The sequence below is a fragment of the Symphalangus syndactylus genome, chromosome 7, assembly GCF_028878055.3.
Source record: "Symphalangus syndactylus isolate Jambi chromosome 7, NHGRI_mSymSyn1-v2.1_pri, whole genome shotgun sequence".
NCBI lineage: Eukaryota > Metazoa > Chordata > Mammalia > Primates > Hylobatidae > Symphalangus > Symphalangus syndactylus.
In genome coordinates, this window is record NC_072429.2 from 51,463,805 (window position 1) to 51,481,254 (window position 17,450).

A 17,450-nucleotide genomic window follows, 5' to 3' on the forward strand; every position below is an offset into this window, starting at 1 on the left:
TCTATGCAGCAGACCATGTTGCCTTGCAAATTTTCCTTAGCCAAGTCTAATTGTTACTGTAGCAAATCTACTTTAATGCTACTTGAACAGTTCGTAGTTATTAGACTGGAACCTCAAGTAGCTGCAACCGCTAGAAAACTCCTCCGGTGGTTCCCCCCTCCCTGGTCTCTCCAGAGGGAAGAAGGTCACCTTCTACACTTAACTACCATGCTCATTCATCTGGACGAAATGCTCAGTCCACTGTCATCTTCACGCGTTATTCTCCAGGACCGGGCTCCTCCGCCGCGGACGTTATTTCCTGCAGAGCGGGCACGAAATTAAGCACCTTGAGGACCAGCGGTAGACACAGATTATCTCCCGTTCCAAGCACGTCTCCCGCTAGGAACTTTTTTCACTTGTCACGCTTCTTCTGCTTTTTGAGGAAAATAGGTGATATTTGGTTTCCTGCCAGAGTCTTCGTCACTCTCGTAGCTATGATGTCTGGGTAAAAATAGCTCACATTTTTGCTTAAAAAATAACGGCCGCGCAAATTTATGGTTAGATTTGTCTCAAGTCTGAAGACCGCGCCTCCTACCTAGTGAGGCGGAAGACACCTAAGGAGCGAGGGGCTGTGGCCGAGACGAGGATGGGGAGACGTTCTCTTGCTGGGCCGCGGGACCACCCACCCCGCCAGAAACTCGGTCCGCTCATCCTAAGAAGTTTGAGGCAACTGGACGGCTTCACCGCCCGCTTCCGGACCCGCTCCGACGCCGTTTCCGGACCCACTCCTCGGCGAGCGCAGGAACTCGCTCTCCCAGCAGGCCCCACGCGGTGCGCCTCTCGGCGCGTTCCGAGTCCTGTGACAGCTCGGCTCGCCTGCCCCACCCACGGCCCCACCCGCGGCCCCACCCCCTGGCTCCCGGCTCCTTCCCCGACTCCCGCGAGTTCCAGTCCCAGTTTCCAGCTCCCCAGCCCCGCCCTCAGCCGCGCGCGCTCTCCCCGCCCCGCCCTCGCTCCTCCGCGTGCGGCCCCCACAGCCAATGAGGTTCAGGGCCGCGTGCGCAGATTCAAACGGCGGCTCTTGAGGGAGGCTGGGCGCGAGATTCGGCGGTGCGGACAAAACCCTGCAGGAGCTTGCGAGCCCTGCAGAACTGCTAGCTGCGGGGAAGAGGGCAGGGGTCGGGCCCCTGTGGCGGAGCCGGGTGGGACCCGGGCGGGGAGGCTGACAAGCGGCGGGAGAAGGCGGCGGAGGGCGGGATCGCGCCTCCTGACATGTTGGGGGCATCCCTGGCCGAGCCGGGCCGGGGCTAAGAGCTGCGCTGCGGGTCGGGGGCGGGTCGCGGTCCGCCCCCGCTGTCCCTCCGTCCTGCCCTGTCGAGGACGTGCGTTCCGCACTCGGCCGCCTCCAGAGGGAGAGAGGGAAGCGGCTGGAGGATCGGGGAGAAGGAGCATTCGCCGGAGGCTGGAGAAGGCTGACCCGCGTCCCCGCCCAGCCCGCTCCTATGCGGTACTTGAAGGATGGCGAAGAGGTCGCGCAGGTGGGTGGTACCCCTTTCGCCCAGGCCTGTCGGCGCCGTCTCGGCTCAGATTCTCTTTCCTATCCCGCTGCCTTCTCCCGCCATAAGGCCCTCCCCGGCGAGGGCAGAGGTTTTTCTTCCCGCGTCCCTGCGGCCGCTTGGCCTCGATGGCCGGAGCGCAGCTGCGACGTGTGGAGAGTTGGGGACCAGGGTGTTTGAGGCGCGGGACGTAAGAGATGCCCAGGTTTCTCGGTGGCTCTCCCCACAATGCGCGTCCAGATTCCTGACCTCATGCTGCCACTTCTTCGAGGCAGGTTTCTTGCCAGGTAAGTCGAGCGCTTTTAGGGAGTTCGCTACGCAGAGAAAACTGGCTGTGTCCTGCCGGGAGGACTTGAAAATGGTGTTCGGGCGACTCTTTTCTGAATGACGGTACAGTCAAAATAGGAACTCCACGGTGAACCTGGGCGGCCACCCCTCTGCCAACTTGGCTATCTTGAAACGTTGTGGAAAATCCTCTGGGGAATAGCTGAGAGGACTTTTCTGATGTTTTCTGTAATTCCTATACCCATATTCTCAGCTTTATGGATATATGTATATTTTAATATCCTTTATTGGGACCATGTCACATAGTAACAACTAGTAGTAACAACTAGTAGCTTGATCTTAAAATGAAACAATGTGTTTGATTCACTTAATATTTTGAGTGTCTGTGTTTGGCTCTGACCGTACCTAAGTGTTGCACAGAGGTAAGGCACTTTTTTCCACCTTTGCCTGGAAAATTTGCTAGGATGAATTTATGCGTCTAATTTTTGTTTACATGCCATTACAGCAGCTACTCATAAATTATGTGGAGTAATTGCTTAGATAACAAAAATATAGGATGTCTTCTGATTTTCAGCATTATCAAATAAACCTGAAAAGATGTTTGGCAGAATTTCCAAATATTTAATTGTCTAGATCCACAGCCCCAAAATCTTAACTAGAGATGTATTTCCTAAGTTGAAATTTAGTAATGGGGATCATTCACTGCAGAGTTCTGCTAAAAATTGGCAGTAACTATATATACATAATTGTTTTTTCCTTAATTTTCTGTTAAGCATCTGCTGTGTGCAGGATGCTTCTGCAGAAATCCGTAGGTCTCTGTAAGCTTATTAATTTTGAAATAAGTTATAGGACAAACCCTTGAGATGAAATAAATGTATACACAGACCCCTCTAAAACTGTTTTCAACCTTTGCACTATTGACATCTTGGACCAGATAATTCTTTGTAATGGGGAGATGTTTAGCAGCATCGCTGGCTTCTACCCAGTAGAGATAGTAACACTCCGCTTCCCTCAGTCATGACAGTAAAAATGTCTCCAGACATTGCCAAGTATCTTTTGGGGGACAAAATCACCCAGGAAAGAACCACCCCTCTAGAACTTCAAGCACCCAATTAACATCTATCTTCAGAAAAGATAGATATTTAAAGCTCTTGTAATTATGATTGCTGAAGTACTGGTTTAGGCTTTTTGAATTTTTAAATATGAAAAAATTTAAAAATAAGATGACAATTGAATATGTTAACTCAATAACAAGTTTATTAATGTGTGATATTATCTACTATCAGTATTGATGTTAACCTTATTTGGAACAGTTTCTTGGCTAATTCTGTCATCAGCATTTAGTTAAATTTAAATTATGGCTAGACACGAATGTTTAAATGTCAGAACCTTCCCCTCACCATGGGTTTTCTGTCCATATGTGTGAAGTGTATGCTTCGTAATAATGGACAAAGAAAGGAGAAATAACTTAATGTTAGTTTGCTTATATAAGTTATTTTATTGAGAATACTGTGAGCTTGAAATCTGAATATTGTACTTTTGACATTTATCCCTTGACAGTTGTGTAAGTTAATTTAAACATGATAGAATGATTTAAAGGGTCATAAATCTGGAGTAATTAAATGTGGTGGGGTGAAGCTACACTCTCCCTGGGAGTATACAGATAGAGGATGTGGGGAGAAATTATCATCTCTGAATGATATATCTCTTAAGTCTTCATACTTGAATGTGTTTCATACTCTGAATTACATTTCTTGCCCACGTAAATATGATTTACATATCTTAGAAGACAGTAGATGCTCTGCTTTTGTGCTTCAACAAAAAACAAAAGAGGATATAGTGTGAATTGTTTTGAAGCAAAAATAATGTAGTCATTGGGAAAAATCTCTCTTGCCTTTTAGCTAAGTATCTTAATATATTTGAACTCAATTTATAGTTGAAAGGGAAAAGAAATAATTCAGTTACTTCAAGTTGTAATTTGAGATCTCCAGTATACAACCACTTAAGCGTTCAATTGAAAACTATACTTTGCTGTATAAAAGTTTTGCCTAAGAGCATAGGCGTAAATCCTGTAATATATGTTTCCTATGTGATCTGAAAAAAAAAAAAAAAAAAAACCCCAAGAGTAGAAAACTAAGTGTTACCTCAAGTGTGAAACAACTGCAGGATGTCAGCTGTTTTGATCTTTAAGATAGCTGTAGTATCTGTCCTCTAGATTTACATAAAGGAAGACTCATTTGTATTGTGACTTTAAATAATTTTACATCCCACTGGGAATTGCAATGACAATTTACAGGCACTACTAAAATTAATATATCTGTTATTAACATATATTTGACTTTTAAGCATATTTATATATGCATAATTAATTTGAGATTCGAAAGTCAGTTTTACCCTTTAAAGTAAGCTTTAAAAAATGGCATTTAGAAACCTGTTTACTAGTAACAGATTAAACTATTTACACTTGAGATGACCTATGACTACACTAACCTGAAAAGATAAAAGCCAGCTCTTGAAATAGAAGATGTTTTTTGCAGTGTTATGTATATGTATGTGTATAGGAACCAGTTTTACTGTGTTGTTTCCAGCAAAATGGGTGGGAGTGAAATTATACCGAAATATGAGAACTGATCTTTTAATCAGTTTTGTCATTAACTGGCAATATTGTTTGGGGAAGCAGATAAACTCTGCCTCAGTTTTTCATCTGGTTAATATATGGAGTTTGGATTTTATGGTCTGTAAGGTAGTTTCTAGCTTTAATGTATATATTTGAAGACATTTTGTAATCTTTTCTCATTTAAAAGTACATACATACTAATGAAATAGAAATTTTCTCACATTGTTTTTGTTTATGGAATTACTAGGTAGAACTCTCCTCAATATTGCTATTAATAATGATCAAAGATTTTGTAAAGTTTGTCTTACTATAATAATGCTGGTTTGCAAAGTCTAGATTTGGAAATAAAATATTCATGTATGCAGTACATCATATTAACCACTGGGTGGCCTAATTTCACTTTATTAAATCAACCTGGTAAATTTTCATACCTTGAATATGATTGGACTTGTCCTCAAGATTGTATAATAAAGATATTTTTTTTTTTGTCTGTGATAAAGATTTCGGACTTGAGTTAATTTGTGATTAAAATATTATCAACCTGATGCGATTTTACTAGAGCAAATTTATAGAACCGGTATCTCTCTTTCTTTTAGAATAAAAAATTTCTAAAAATTTCAGTTTCCTCCTTGGAATACCTCATTTACTGGTTTAAGTGATATAATTATTATCCTCTAAAATTGAACTTCTAAATGTTTTATCTTAACATCACATGTGAATTATTTCATCAAGTACGTATTATTTCACAGACAAGGTCATGACTATCATGTCCTGTTAGCTTGTACCCCAATGTAAAATTACTCTTAAACTATTTTCCTGGCCTAATGAGTTATACAATTTTTTTGTGTGCTTCCTTTGACTGTTTTATAATAACTGTAATCACTTTAATTCACAGTCCGTGAAACTTACCATTTGAATATAGTAGTTTGGTTATGTATTAGACATTTATCACATAAATATTTTCTTTGACTTAGGAAAACTAGCAGAATCATTCTGGAAACCAAGTCCTGGGCTGGAGAGTCAAAGACCAAATTAATATATTATTGCTTTGTGACTAGAGAAATAATGTCACTTTATTTTGCTGTCTTCTAGATAATTACACTAGGCTAGAAATGGTTTATTTAACTACATGGTAGGAAGCCGATTTTATTAAATTATTACATATTACCAGCATTGATTGCTATAATACAGAAATGTCAAAAGATTATATAAAAGTAGACAAATAGAGCAGATCCATTTTGATGATGTCTAACCATTTTTCAGTGATGGGACTTTTTCACTGTTAAATGGTGAAACTGGGGTATTGGTGCAGTGATTTGTGGGGTTTTCTCCTTTCCCCGTTTTCTTTGCAAATTATACGCATTCTTAGGCATCTTTCTTTGTAGCTAGTGATGTTGATAGATATCTAGGATCTTTTTTTTTTTGGTCTCATGTATTTGAAAGTTAACATTGTCTTTTCAATACTCATATATATGTAGAGATAACTTGATGCTATAACTAAGAAGTAGGTAGACTGTAGGAAAGTCCCAGTGGTAGATAATTCTAAGAATTCTACTTGCTTCTTCACACTTACCCATTCAAAAAGCCCAGCTTACTGAACATTGAATGGGCTGTATAACTCAGTGTCTGAAACTGATGACCATGCTGAAATGCAAAACAGAGAATGAAACCTCATGTAGAAATAGAAATTTCTCACAATAAAGTATGTGGGTAAAAAGGGGCAAAGTTTTACAGTTAAAATGAACAAGTTTTTAGGAAAATTACTCTTTGAAAACTCATCTTTTTGACCAAAATAATGTTTTTGGACTCATATCCTTAAAATATTTTGTAAGAACCTTAAAGTGGGTTTTGTATAGATTAAATGTGATGTAGATTTGTGAATACTCAAGATTTATATGGGCAAATTCCCAAGGTAAAAATTATTTTGACTTAGAAATAACCTGTATTTTAAAGCAGTCTCAAATATGCTGTTATGGAAACTTTGAGGATCTGAAGAGAGGTAGGAAAAGAAAGAGACCCTGTGAAAAGCATGCCTGGGGGCTACTTGGGGTGTTAGGAAGTGGTAATGTTGCTGGTGGCATTTCTAAGAAAGGTTAAACAGTATAGTAGATACCTTCAAATAACCTTTTCTGTATTGAATATTTAAAAATGTTTGTTTCAGCAGGTTCTGCTTCTTAAAATTCTACCACTTGGAGGTGTTTTTTTTTGGGTTTTGAAAGTCTCCTTTAACAAATGAGAATGCCTTTTACCTCTTCCTAGAGGTATTTTCATTTGTTAAGAAGTTTTCTTTCTCAGATCCACTTTGAGATCACATGTATTGAAGAAGGTGGAAGTTTTGGTTGGGTTGGAAAGAAGTGAGATAATTTTGGAATATAGAGCTCTTGGTGAAGCTGGAAGGTTAGGGAAGATTGTTCATTAGTTTTACAAATATTTGAGTGGCAGGTACTGTGCTTAGTTAGTCCTGAGAGGTGAACGTGATAGTAGACATGGTCTGCACTCATGAGCTTACTTATTGGATGTGGAGGTTGGCAAATGTGATAAACATTAAAAAGAAGAAAGGTAGGTGCTCTTAGTACATACAAATAGGGCAGCAAGTTACAGTTTGGTGTTTTATCTGATTCAGTAGCTTTCTTAGAAATTTAGAAGTCATTGGACCCTGAAGCATGTCGAATTTAACAATTTAATATTGGCCAATCAGGTGATATTTCTGATAGCCGAAAATGGCTGCACGTATCAGATATTTAATCAAGCCTGTAGAGGTTTTTTTTTTAGTTGTTGTTGTTGTTGCTGTTTTTTAACACAGTTTAATAAAACAACCATATATGGGCCAGGCGTGGTGGCTCAAACCTGTAATCCCAGCACTTTGGGAGGCCAAGGTTGGCAGATCACCTGAGGTCAGGAGTTCGAGACCAGCCTGACTAACATGCTGAAACCCCATCTCTACGAAAAAAATACAAAAATTAGCTGGGCATGATGGCAGGCACCTGTAATTCCTTCTACTTGGGAGGCTGAGGAAGGAGAATTGCTTGAACCGGGGAGGTGGAGGTTGCAATGAGCCAAGATTGTGCCACTGCACTCCAGCCTGGGTGACAGAGCAAGACTCCATCTCAAAAAAGAAAAAAAAAAAAAAGCCATGTATGGAAGGAGGACTGGTGGATTATTGTTACAAATAGACAATGGCTTCAGGGAGAGAACATTGGACTACTGAAGTGTGTTGAACTGTAGAAGCAGATCATAGGGGAATGGGAGAATCTTGGTGTTTTGCCTGGTCAAATATGAAGAATTTTGTTCCAATGGAATTGACAAGTCAACGGAAGTTAGATGTTCCTGCAAAGGATCTATAGACAGCATATATTAAATCTGGGCCTTCATTTTTCAATTTTGTAAGATTAAAATTACATAACTTACATAGATATTAGAAACTACTTGCATGCGCTTAACTATATTAGAGTAAGCTTAAACAAATCTTCAAACTTTTGCTGTTTGAAATCAGAATGAATTTTTGAGAAAGAGTTGAATCTAGTAAGGCAAAAATAATTTTGAATACTATTAGGTGATCAGCCTATGCACGTAATACTAATATTGAGGCACCTTTCTGTGCCATGTGCTGTATGAGGTGTTATATATGTTTTCTCATTTAATTTTATCCTTAAAGCAGCACTGTAAGGTAGGTTGTATTATTATCATTTTACAAACAAGTAAACTAAACCCCTGAGAGGTTAATGTGTTCAAGGTTACAGAGTGAGTAATTAAATTAGAACCAGAACCTTGTTCTGATTCCAAAATGAACTTGAGGTTTGTCTTTAGTATCTTCCAGCTTCCTAGAACTTTCCCCCTATTTTTCCAGTATGTTGTAGTATAGTGGTTAAATAGTGACTGTGGGCAAGAGGTTACATTTCTAAGTCAAAGTTTCCTATTCCGTGAAATGGGAATAATGATAATATTCCCCTCTTCCAGTTGTGAGGCTTTAAGAGAAAAATTTAATAGACTACCACAATGTCTGGTACTTAGAAATTTTTAAATAAATGTTAGACTGTGTTATTTTCAGATGCCATGACTTTATTCAGTCCACTGCCTACTCAGAATCCTCTAATTCAGTTTACTTATTTATTTATTGAGACGGAGTCTTGCTCTGTCAGCCGGACTGGAATGCAATGGTGCGATCTCGGCTCACTGTAACCTCTACCTCCCAGGTTCAAGTGATTCTCCTGCCTCAGCCTCCCGCGTAGCTGGCATTACAGGCACCCACCATCATGCCCCGCTAATTTTTGTATTTTTAGTAGAGACGGGGTTTCACCATGTTGGCCAGGCCGGTCTTGAACTCCTGACCTCAGGTGATCCGCCTGCCTCAGCCTCCCAAAGTGCTGGGATTACAGGTGTGAGCCACCACGCCTGGCCTTCTAATTCAGTTTATTGTTAAGGCTTGCCCTTCTTTATGGGGCTTTATTCTTCAAAGTTGCTTTTTCTTTTTTTACTCCATCAAAACTCAGATACTGACTTTGGCCCTTTCCTCACTTTATTAATTTTCCTTGGGTCATCCTGTGCCCTCAACTATTCTTTGTGTGCTGGCCAAAACTGCATCTCTACCCTAGACCTTGTATTTGAGCAGGTCCACATGCTCATTTGCCTTCTAGATTTGCTCTGCCCCGTAGGATAGCCACTAGCCACATGTGGCTATTGAGCTCTTGAACTGTGGCTAGTCTGAATTGTAGTGAACTCTAACTACAAAACACACGCCAGATTTTGAAGACTTTAGTAAGAAAAAAATATGTAAAATGTTTCATTTATACTTTTTTATATTGATTACATGTTGAAATGATTATATTTTTGCTATATTAAGCTAAAGAATATTGACTATTGAAGTACATTTCACTTATTTCTCTTTTTTTAAAAAATGTGGCTACTAGAAAATTACATATGTGGCTTGTATTATATCTCTGTTGGGAAGTGCTGTTCCAGACATCCACCTGTGTATTTTTCAAGTACCTTGAAAACAGCTAGTCCCAAACTATACACACTCTCCCCATTTTCTTCTCTCTCCCAAAGTTCTGTTTCTCCTTCTATCATTTTCCATGGTAAATAGCTCTACTTATGTTTTCAAAGCCAGAAACTTTGGAGTCATCCTTAATTCCTCCTTCTTCCATGTCCCTCATCTATCAGTTACAAAATCCTTTTTTTTCTACTTTTTAAATATCTCTCAGTTTAATATATTTCTTTCAATTCCTAATATCATTGCCTTGGTTGATCTATTTTATGACTTCCAGATTTTTGTCACATTTACCTCTCTTTTACTCAAGGATATGAAAAATAGACTTCTTTTGTGTTTTCTTATAGTACTATTATGGTTTCATGTAAAAAATGTAAATAATTGCTTCACCCCAGTTTATTTTATTGTAAAGTAGGACACCATGGTTTTTTTTTTGTTTGTTTTTGTTTTTGTTTTTGTTTCTGTTTTTTTAATTTTGAAATGGAGGTTCGCTTGGTTGCCCAGGCTGGAGTGCAGTGGTGCAGTCTTGACTCACTGGGTACAAGCAATTCTCCTGCTTCAGCCTCCCAAGTAGCTGGGATTATAGGCACGTACCACCACACCCAGATAATTTTTGCAATTTTAGTAGAGACAGGGTTTTGCCATGTTGGTCAGGCTGGTCTCGAACTCCTGACCTCAAATGATCTGCTCGTCTCAGCCTCCCAAAGTGCTGGGATTACAGGTGTCCATGCCCAGCCCATCTTAATTTTAAAAAATGGCTCCCCAGTGTCTTAACACCATTTATTGAAAAGTCTACCTTTACTCCACTGATTTGAAATGTTACTGTTATAATTTACCAAATTCCGTGTGGGTCTTTTTTCTTTTCTAAATGTTCTGTTCTGTTCCATTTATCTATGTGTTTGTTCGTGTGGCAGTACCATTCTGTTTTATTTCTCTACAGTGTATTTTGATATTGGGTAGTGGTAATTCTCTGATTATTCTTTTTAAAAACTTTTCTCGCCATTCTTCTTGATTTTTTTTCGTATGAATTGTAGATTTAGCTTGTCTAGTTCCCTCCCAAAATCTATTGGTATTTTTATTCATTTAATTTATGAATTAGGGGGAATGGGCATCTCCCTAAATTAGAGAATGGACATATCTATAATATTGTTTTCTTATCCAAGAATGTGGTCAGGAGGCTGGGCATGGTGATGCATGCCTGTAATCCCAAGCGTGGGATTTGGGAGGCTGAGGCAGGAGGATCACTTGAGCTCGGGAGTTCAAGACCAGCCTTGGGGTGGAGCAACATGGCAAAACCCCATCTCTACAAAAAATAGAAAAAATTAGCTGGGCATGATGGTGCATGCCTGTAGTCCCAGCTACTCGGGAGACTGAGGTGGGAGGATTGCCTGAGCCTGGGAGTTCGAGGCTACAGTGAGCTGTGATTGTGCCACTGCACTCTAGCCTGGGCAACAGAGCAAGCTGAGACCCTCTCTGAAAAAAACAAAACAAAACAAAAGTCAGAATGTTCTTCCATTTGTTCAAGACTTCTGTGTCTCACAATAGTGTCTTGTCACTTACTGTACCTTTATCTTTTATGTTAAAAATATTTTTAGATGTTAAAAATTTTTTGTTGTTGGTATTGTTAATTGGATCACTTCTATTGTGTCTTTTAATTGGTGTGGTTTGTATTTTACCACTACCATTTGTCAGGCCCCAATAATTTCTTGCTTGGGTTGTTGTGAAGATTACTAATTGGTTTTTCTTTTTCAGTTTCACCACACTCTTGTCATTGATTTTTCTAAAACACAAGATATCTGTCTTTTGTCTTTTGCTGTGTTAAAATTCTTTAACTCTTTAGAGTAAAGGTCAAATAAAGAATAAAGGTCAAATTCCTTAACATGATGTACAAGATTATGATTTTTCCCATAGTGGCATATCCAACCTCATGTGTTTGGTATCAGTAAGAAGTATAGCTCCAGGCCAGGTGCAGTGGCTCACGCCTGTAATCCCAGCACTTTGGGAGGCCAAGGTGGGCAGATCACAAGGTCAGGAGATTGGGGCCATCCTGGTTAACATGGTGAAACTCTGCCTCTACTAAAAATACAAAAAATTAGCCGGGTGTAGTGGTGGGCACCTGTAGTCCCAGCTACTCGAGAGGCTGAGGCAGGAGAATGCCATGAACCTGGGAGGCGGAGCTTGCAGTGAGCTGAGATCACGCCACTGCACTCCAGCCTGGGCAACAGAGCGAGACTCTGTCTCAGAAAAAAAAAAAAAAAAAGTATAGCTCCACCCCACCCCGTTGTCTGACTCTTAATTTTTTATACTTTGAATAATTTCATTGTGAATATGTCTTGTAGTCTGTATGATTTCTTCAGTCATACCTGCACACACAAGTTCAATGTTTGAATTTACAAATTTAAATAAAATTCTTGATTTCACAAATTGTGTTTTTTTGTAGTGAGGATGAGGATGATGACCTTCAGTATGCCGATCATGATTATGAAGTACCACAACAAAAAGGACTGAAGAAACTCTGGAACAGAGTAAAATGGACAAGGGACGAGGTAATTATCTGACAAGGTTTCATAGTTTCTTACATGTATTTATTGGTTAATACTACTATAGTTATACGGCCGGGTGTGGTGGCTCATGCCTGTAATCCCAGCCCTTTGGGAGGCCGAGATGGGCGGATCACTTGAGGTCAGGAGTTCAAGACCAGCCTGGCCAACATGATGAAACCCCGTCTCTACTAAAAATACAAAAATTAGCCTGGTGTGGTGGTGCATGTCTGTAATCCTAATCCTACTTGGGAGGCTGAGACAGGAGGATCGCTTGAACCTGGGAGGCAGAGGGTTGCAGTGAGCCAAGATTGCACCACTGCACTCCAGCCTGGGTGACAGAGCGAGGCTCCATCTCAAAAACAAAAAAAAATGCTACTATAGTTATGAAAGATATTTAAAAACATATGAGAAAAGGTATGCATCAATTAACTGTACGTTCTTTTTCTTCAACCAGAGACGTGAATAACTGATGACATTGGGACTTACAGAAACAGTATAATAAATGGAGGAATTTGTATTATAGTGGGTGGCTTTAGTTATTCTGTGGTTACCAGATATTCCTTAATAGAATTGGAGAGTTATCTATATTTAGGGGTAGAGGTAAAGGATGGGGGAAAGCTTTCTAATTTTCGTACTGTTTTAATAGGATGATAAATTAAAGAAGTTGGTTGAACAACATGGAACTGATGATTGGACTCTAATTGCTAGTCATCTTCAAGTAAGTGAAATATTAAATTATATTTCTAACATGGCTGGTTTAAGGCATTGGGTTAAATTTGCTATTTTTCAAAAATGTGTCTACATATTTTAATTTTAGGTTTCCTTCCTAAAAACATCCCTGTTTGGTCTGCCTGTAGTTGGTTGCTAATGGCTTAGAGAGTCTGGTTTAGAGTCTGGTTTTCTAGTAATGTGTTTATCCAGGGGCCTAAAAAGATTATTAACTTAAAACAAAAATGATAATAAATGTATGTGGGACCTTATAAATATTTGCTAATACATGTTAAAACATTCTGTGAGAAATATATTGAGATATTTGATAGCTAACCAAAAAATCCAGAAAAGCCGTATTAAAAAAGCTTATCATCTGAGGCTTACCTTTTAAAATGTTGATTTTAAAAACTGTTATGCCTATTGTTTACCATACTACTATTCACCTGCTGTTTGTTATATAACTTTATAATTTATGAAGTATTTTCACATGTACTCTTTTTTTTTTTTTTTTTTTTTTGAAACGGAGTTTCGCTCTTGTTGCCCAGTCTGGAGAGCAACGGCGCGATCTTGGCTCACTGCAACCTCCGCCTCCCAGATTCAAGCGATTCTCCTGCCTCAGCCTCCTGAGTAGTTGGGATTACAGGCATGCACCACCACGTCCATCTAACTTTTTTTGTATTTTTTTTTTTTTAGTAGAGACAGGGTTTCTCCATGTTGGTCAGGCTGGTCTCGAACTCCCAACCTCAGGTGGTCTAACCACCTCGGCCTCCCAGAGTGCTGGGATTACAGGCGTGAGTCACTGCGCCTGGTCCTCACATAGGCTCTTATTTGTATCCTTAATACACTGTGAGTAGTGAGGGAAAATATACATATTTGAATTTAAATATTGACTACTTTGGGTTTCAGAAACCATGTTAACTATGTTTTCTCTATATTGTCATATGCCTTTCAACATAACCCAAAAATTGAGATCAAGTAATGGAAAGAGCATAAATTTTGGAGTCAGTTTGAATTATGTTCAAATGTCAGCTCTATGAGCGTGGAAAAATTACTTAGATAAGGAAGATTGTCACCTTCCTTATCTATAATGTCTAGATAATCATACTTGTTTCTGTAGTATGGTTGTGTAGAACTAGAAATAACATATAGGATGTTTGGCACAATTCTTAATATTTAGCAGGTGTTCAATAAATGGAAGCTAGGTTAGAAAAGTTATTTACATTAGCATTAACAGAAATGCTACAAGGATATACAGGAGCAACCTGATTATTTTGAAGAAAGTGTCAGCCTTAAATAGATCAGCGTTGGTGTACAGAAGCCATAAATGAAGCTGAGTTTGAATAAAAATAATTTTAAGTACATTAGGCAAAATAGCCATTGGTAGGCAAAACATTTTTATCTGTCCCTTTGTATGTTTCTAGATTTTCTGTAATCTTGCTTATGAACTAACAATTTTGTAAACTGTGAATCACTAATAAAGTGTTAGGTGTCATTATCCTTGTAATGTATAGTAATTACCAGGTTCTGAATTGACTAAAATAAGGCTTCATTTATTATTTTTGGAGTTTGAGATGTTTCTACCCAGATACTGCATAGGTTTTCTTATTCTGGTGAATTCATTTTCTTTTTAAGTGTCAACACTTAACCAATTTAATTGAAATGTAACATGCATCTTCTGTGTAGACTATGTAATGTTTTCTTAATAACTTGGAGTCATAATTTATAACATCCTTTTGATCCCATGCAGTAGTATAGTAATGCCTTTACATTTTTTTAAAACTGTATAGTTAGGTACTGCTGAACTACGTGAATCCAGACTGATAGGCTATTTGAGTTCTTTTTCTTTTTTTTTTTTGAGATGAGAGTTTCGCTCTTGTTGCCCAGGTGGGAATGCAGTGGTACAATCTCGGCTCACTGCAACCTCTGCCTCCCGCGTTCAAGCGATTCTTCTGCCTCAGCCTTATGAGTAGCTGGGATTACAGGCATGCACCACCACATCCGGCTAATTTTGTATTTTTAGTAGAGACGGGGTTTCTCCATGTTGGTCAGGCTGGTCTCGAACCCCAGACCTCAGGTGATCCACCCACCTCAGCCTCCGAAAGTGCTGGGATTACAGGCATGAGCCACTGCGCCTGGCACTATTTGAGTTCTTATGTCAGCTTTGTGTAGTTTTCTGTCCACTGCTTTTTATTCCTCCACATTAAATCCATTTCTTTATGGCAGTTATCTGTGTTTTATCTTTGCTGCTTCTGTATTATAAGGTGTAGTGTAAAGATACACACTTTAGTTTTAAATAAATTGTTTTTGTTTGTAGTCTAAGCCCTGTTGACTACTATAATTAAGAAAAAACATAATTGGAACAGAGACACGTAACATAAATGTTACATGTTTAAAGAATGCTATTGAATACACTATTCTTGAAGTCTTTGTTCTAAGGATGTGAGACATAAATTCGGGCTGACTTGCTTTCTGGAAGACAGTTGTTTAATAACAAAATCATCTAAATTTTTTCAGAATCGCTCTGATTTTCAATGCCAGCATCGATGGCAGAAAGTTTTAAATCCTGAATTGATAAAGGGTCCTTGGACTAAAGAAGAAGATCAGAGGGTAATATGTTCATATTCTTTATATACACTATGTAGGTAGACTAGCTTTTTTCTTTTTAATGTGGTGTTTTGACATATGAAGTACATGTTTAAGTCACTTTGATTTTCTCTGGAGGCTACTTGCATAAGAATTGAATGTCAAGTGTCTGGAAATGTTGTTGGGTTTTTAGAAAATTGAGTCAAACCAAGTATAACATACAGCCCTTTCTTTCTGAGAGTTTGGTTTGCAGAAGGAAAAATACTTGCTGTAAGGTTAGTTACCTTGTTTTGAGCTCAGTTTCATAACTATTAGGGTATAGTTTTTTGTCAAAAATCTAATTAACATTTTAAAACAGATTTTCATTTTATTTTTACATCTAATAACTTGATAAGCATGGAAGTCATTCTTAACTTTTTTCTCTTAACCTATAATGAGCCCCAGGATTAGACAGATGTCAGAGCGTCATGTTTCCAAAGGTTTTGTGATTTAAAAACCCAGGTCATTGTTTGTGCTATGAAGTTGGAGATGAATAGAAGCGTTTCTGCACTCTTTAGTTAATGCCCTTTAAGTCATAAAAGTTGCTAATGCAGTTGAGGAATTAGAGCATCCTTACTCCTGCTCAAAACAAACTGTATTTGTTATTCTTATTTTTTAAATTTTTTGAATAAGTAGAGATGGAATCTCGCTATGTTGCCCAGGCTGGTCTTGAACTCCTGGGCTCAAGCAATCTGCCCATCTTGGCCACTCAAAATGCTGGGATTAGAGGCTGAGCCATCATGCCCAGCTAGAACAAACTTTAAAGTTACTTCACCTAGACTGCTCTGATTTATTTGATGGCTACTCATAAGTTTTAAAATGTGTGATCTTGTTTAAAAATACATTTACCAAAGCCTGAAATTTTATTTTTTAAAGATAGTAAATAGATACATATAGTGAAAATATCAACATATATTAAACTTAGTCTACCAATATAAAATGTTTCTGAGGTGATATTTGACATAGGGCAGTGAGGTAAAGTGGGCTGGAATAACTATTCTTGCAATTTTAGATGAAATAAAAACAACTGTAAAATGTGGAAAAAAGAATATGTAATCTGTGTCCTTTCAGTTTGAGAAAGGAAGAAATGACAACCAACAACTGGGTAGACTCTTTCTGCTTCCTAATTGTTTTTTTGTTTTTTGGCTTTTGGCTTTGTGCTGAAGCGTTTTTTTTGTTTTTTTTTTTTTGTTTTTTGTTTTTTGTTTTGATGTAAGAGTAGAAAATGCACAAGTTTCAGCATGTTTACAGTTATTTCAAGTTAATAGTGTGTGAAAGCAATTGAATTTCAAGAGTCTTTAATTAGCCCCTTGGATTTTTAGATGAGTTTGGAATCAATTTTTGAAGCTGGCAAATGCTAAAGGGGTATTTATTAGTAATTTTTTTTTTAACAAATTGTAGTTGTGGCTTGGATTTAATGCATTTATTTAAAATGGTATTCTTGAATTATGTTTTAAAATTCTTTCAAGGTAATGCTTTTTTAAACTTTGTTTTTCTGTTTCCTAGGTTATTGAATTAGTTCAGAAATATGGACCAAAAAGATGGTCTTTAATTGCAAAACATTTAAAAGGAAGAATAGGCAAGCAGTGTAGAGAAAGATGGCATAATCATCTGAATCCTGAGGTAAAGAAATCTTCCTGGACAGAAGAGGAGGACAGGATCATCTATGAAGCACATAAGCGGTTGGGAAATCGTTGGGCAGAAATTGCCAAACTACTTCCAGGAAGGTGCTTATATAAATGTATATATATTTTTCTGTACTTAAACATGACCTTTATTACCTTACTATTAAATACATTTACAAGTCCCCCATGACTTTTTTTAAAATTTATAATTAAAATGTAGACTATATAACATAAGCAACCTTTTGGGACCATTTGTACTAAATTCTGTGGTAAAGGGTATGATTACTTTTTTAATTAATTATTTTATGGCAATAATTTGTACAATAAAATGATAGATTTTAGACTATATAAACATTTAATACATTCCTAAAATCATGTTGATGTATCAGTGCCAATCAAGTGAGATCCCCTTTGTATAAACTCTGTTGGAACAGAATCTAAATCTAAGATTTCTTTCATGTTGCGTTCTGTGTGTAAGACCAGGGAATGATATGCTACCTGCAGTAAACTGCTATGAAAGTGTGT

At 38.3% G+C, this 17,450-nt stretch overlaps 1 protein-coding gene across 5 annotated transcripts in view; it reads left to right on the top strand.

Annotated features, from left to right (window-relative positions):
• The first annotated feature begins 1,043 nt into the window (after window positions 1–1,043).
• MYBL1 (MYB proto-oncogene like 1) overlaps window positions 1,044–17,450 on the top strand; it is a 49,343-nt gene continuing 32,936 nt past the window's right edge. Inside the window, exons 1-5 of one of the 5 annotated variants that reach the window (XM_055286180.2) lie at window positions 1,044–1,517; window positions 11,865–11,970; window positions 12,614–12,685; window positions 15,193–15,285; window positions 16,807–17,027. In XM_055286180.2, coding sequence (XP_055142155.1) covers window positions 1,498–1,517; window positions 11,865–11,970; window positions 12,614–12,685; window positions 15,193–15,285; window positions 16,807–17,027 — 512 coding nt within the window. In that variant the 5' untranslated portion in view covers window positions 1,044–1,497. The remainder of the gene's footprint in view (window positions 1,518–11,864; window positions 11,971–12,613; window positions 12,686–15,192; window positions 15,286–16,806; window positions 17,028–17,450) is intronic. The other 4 variants (XM_055286182.2, XM_055286179.2, XM_055286183.2 and 1 more) reach the window with 4 other exon arrangements.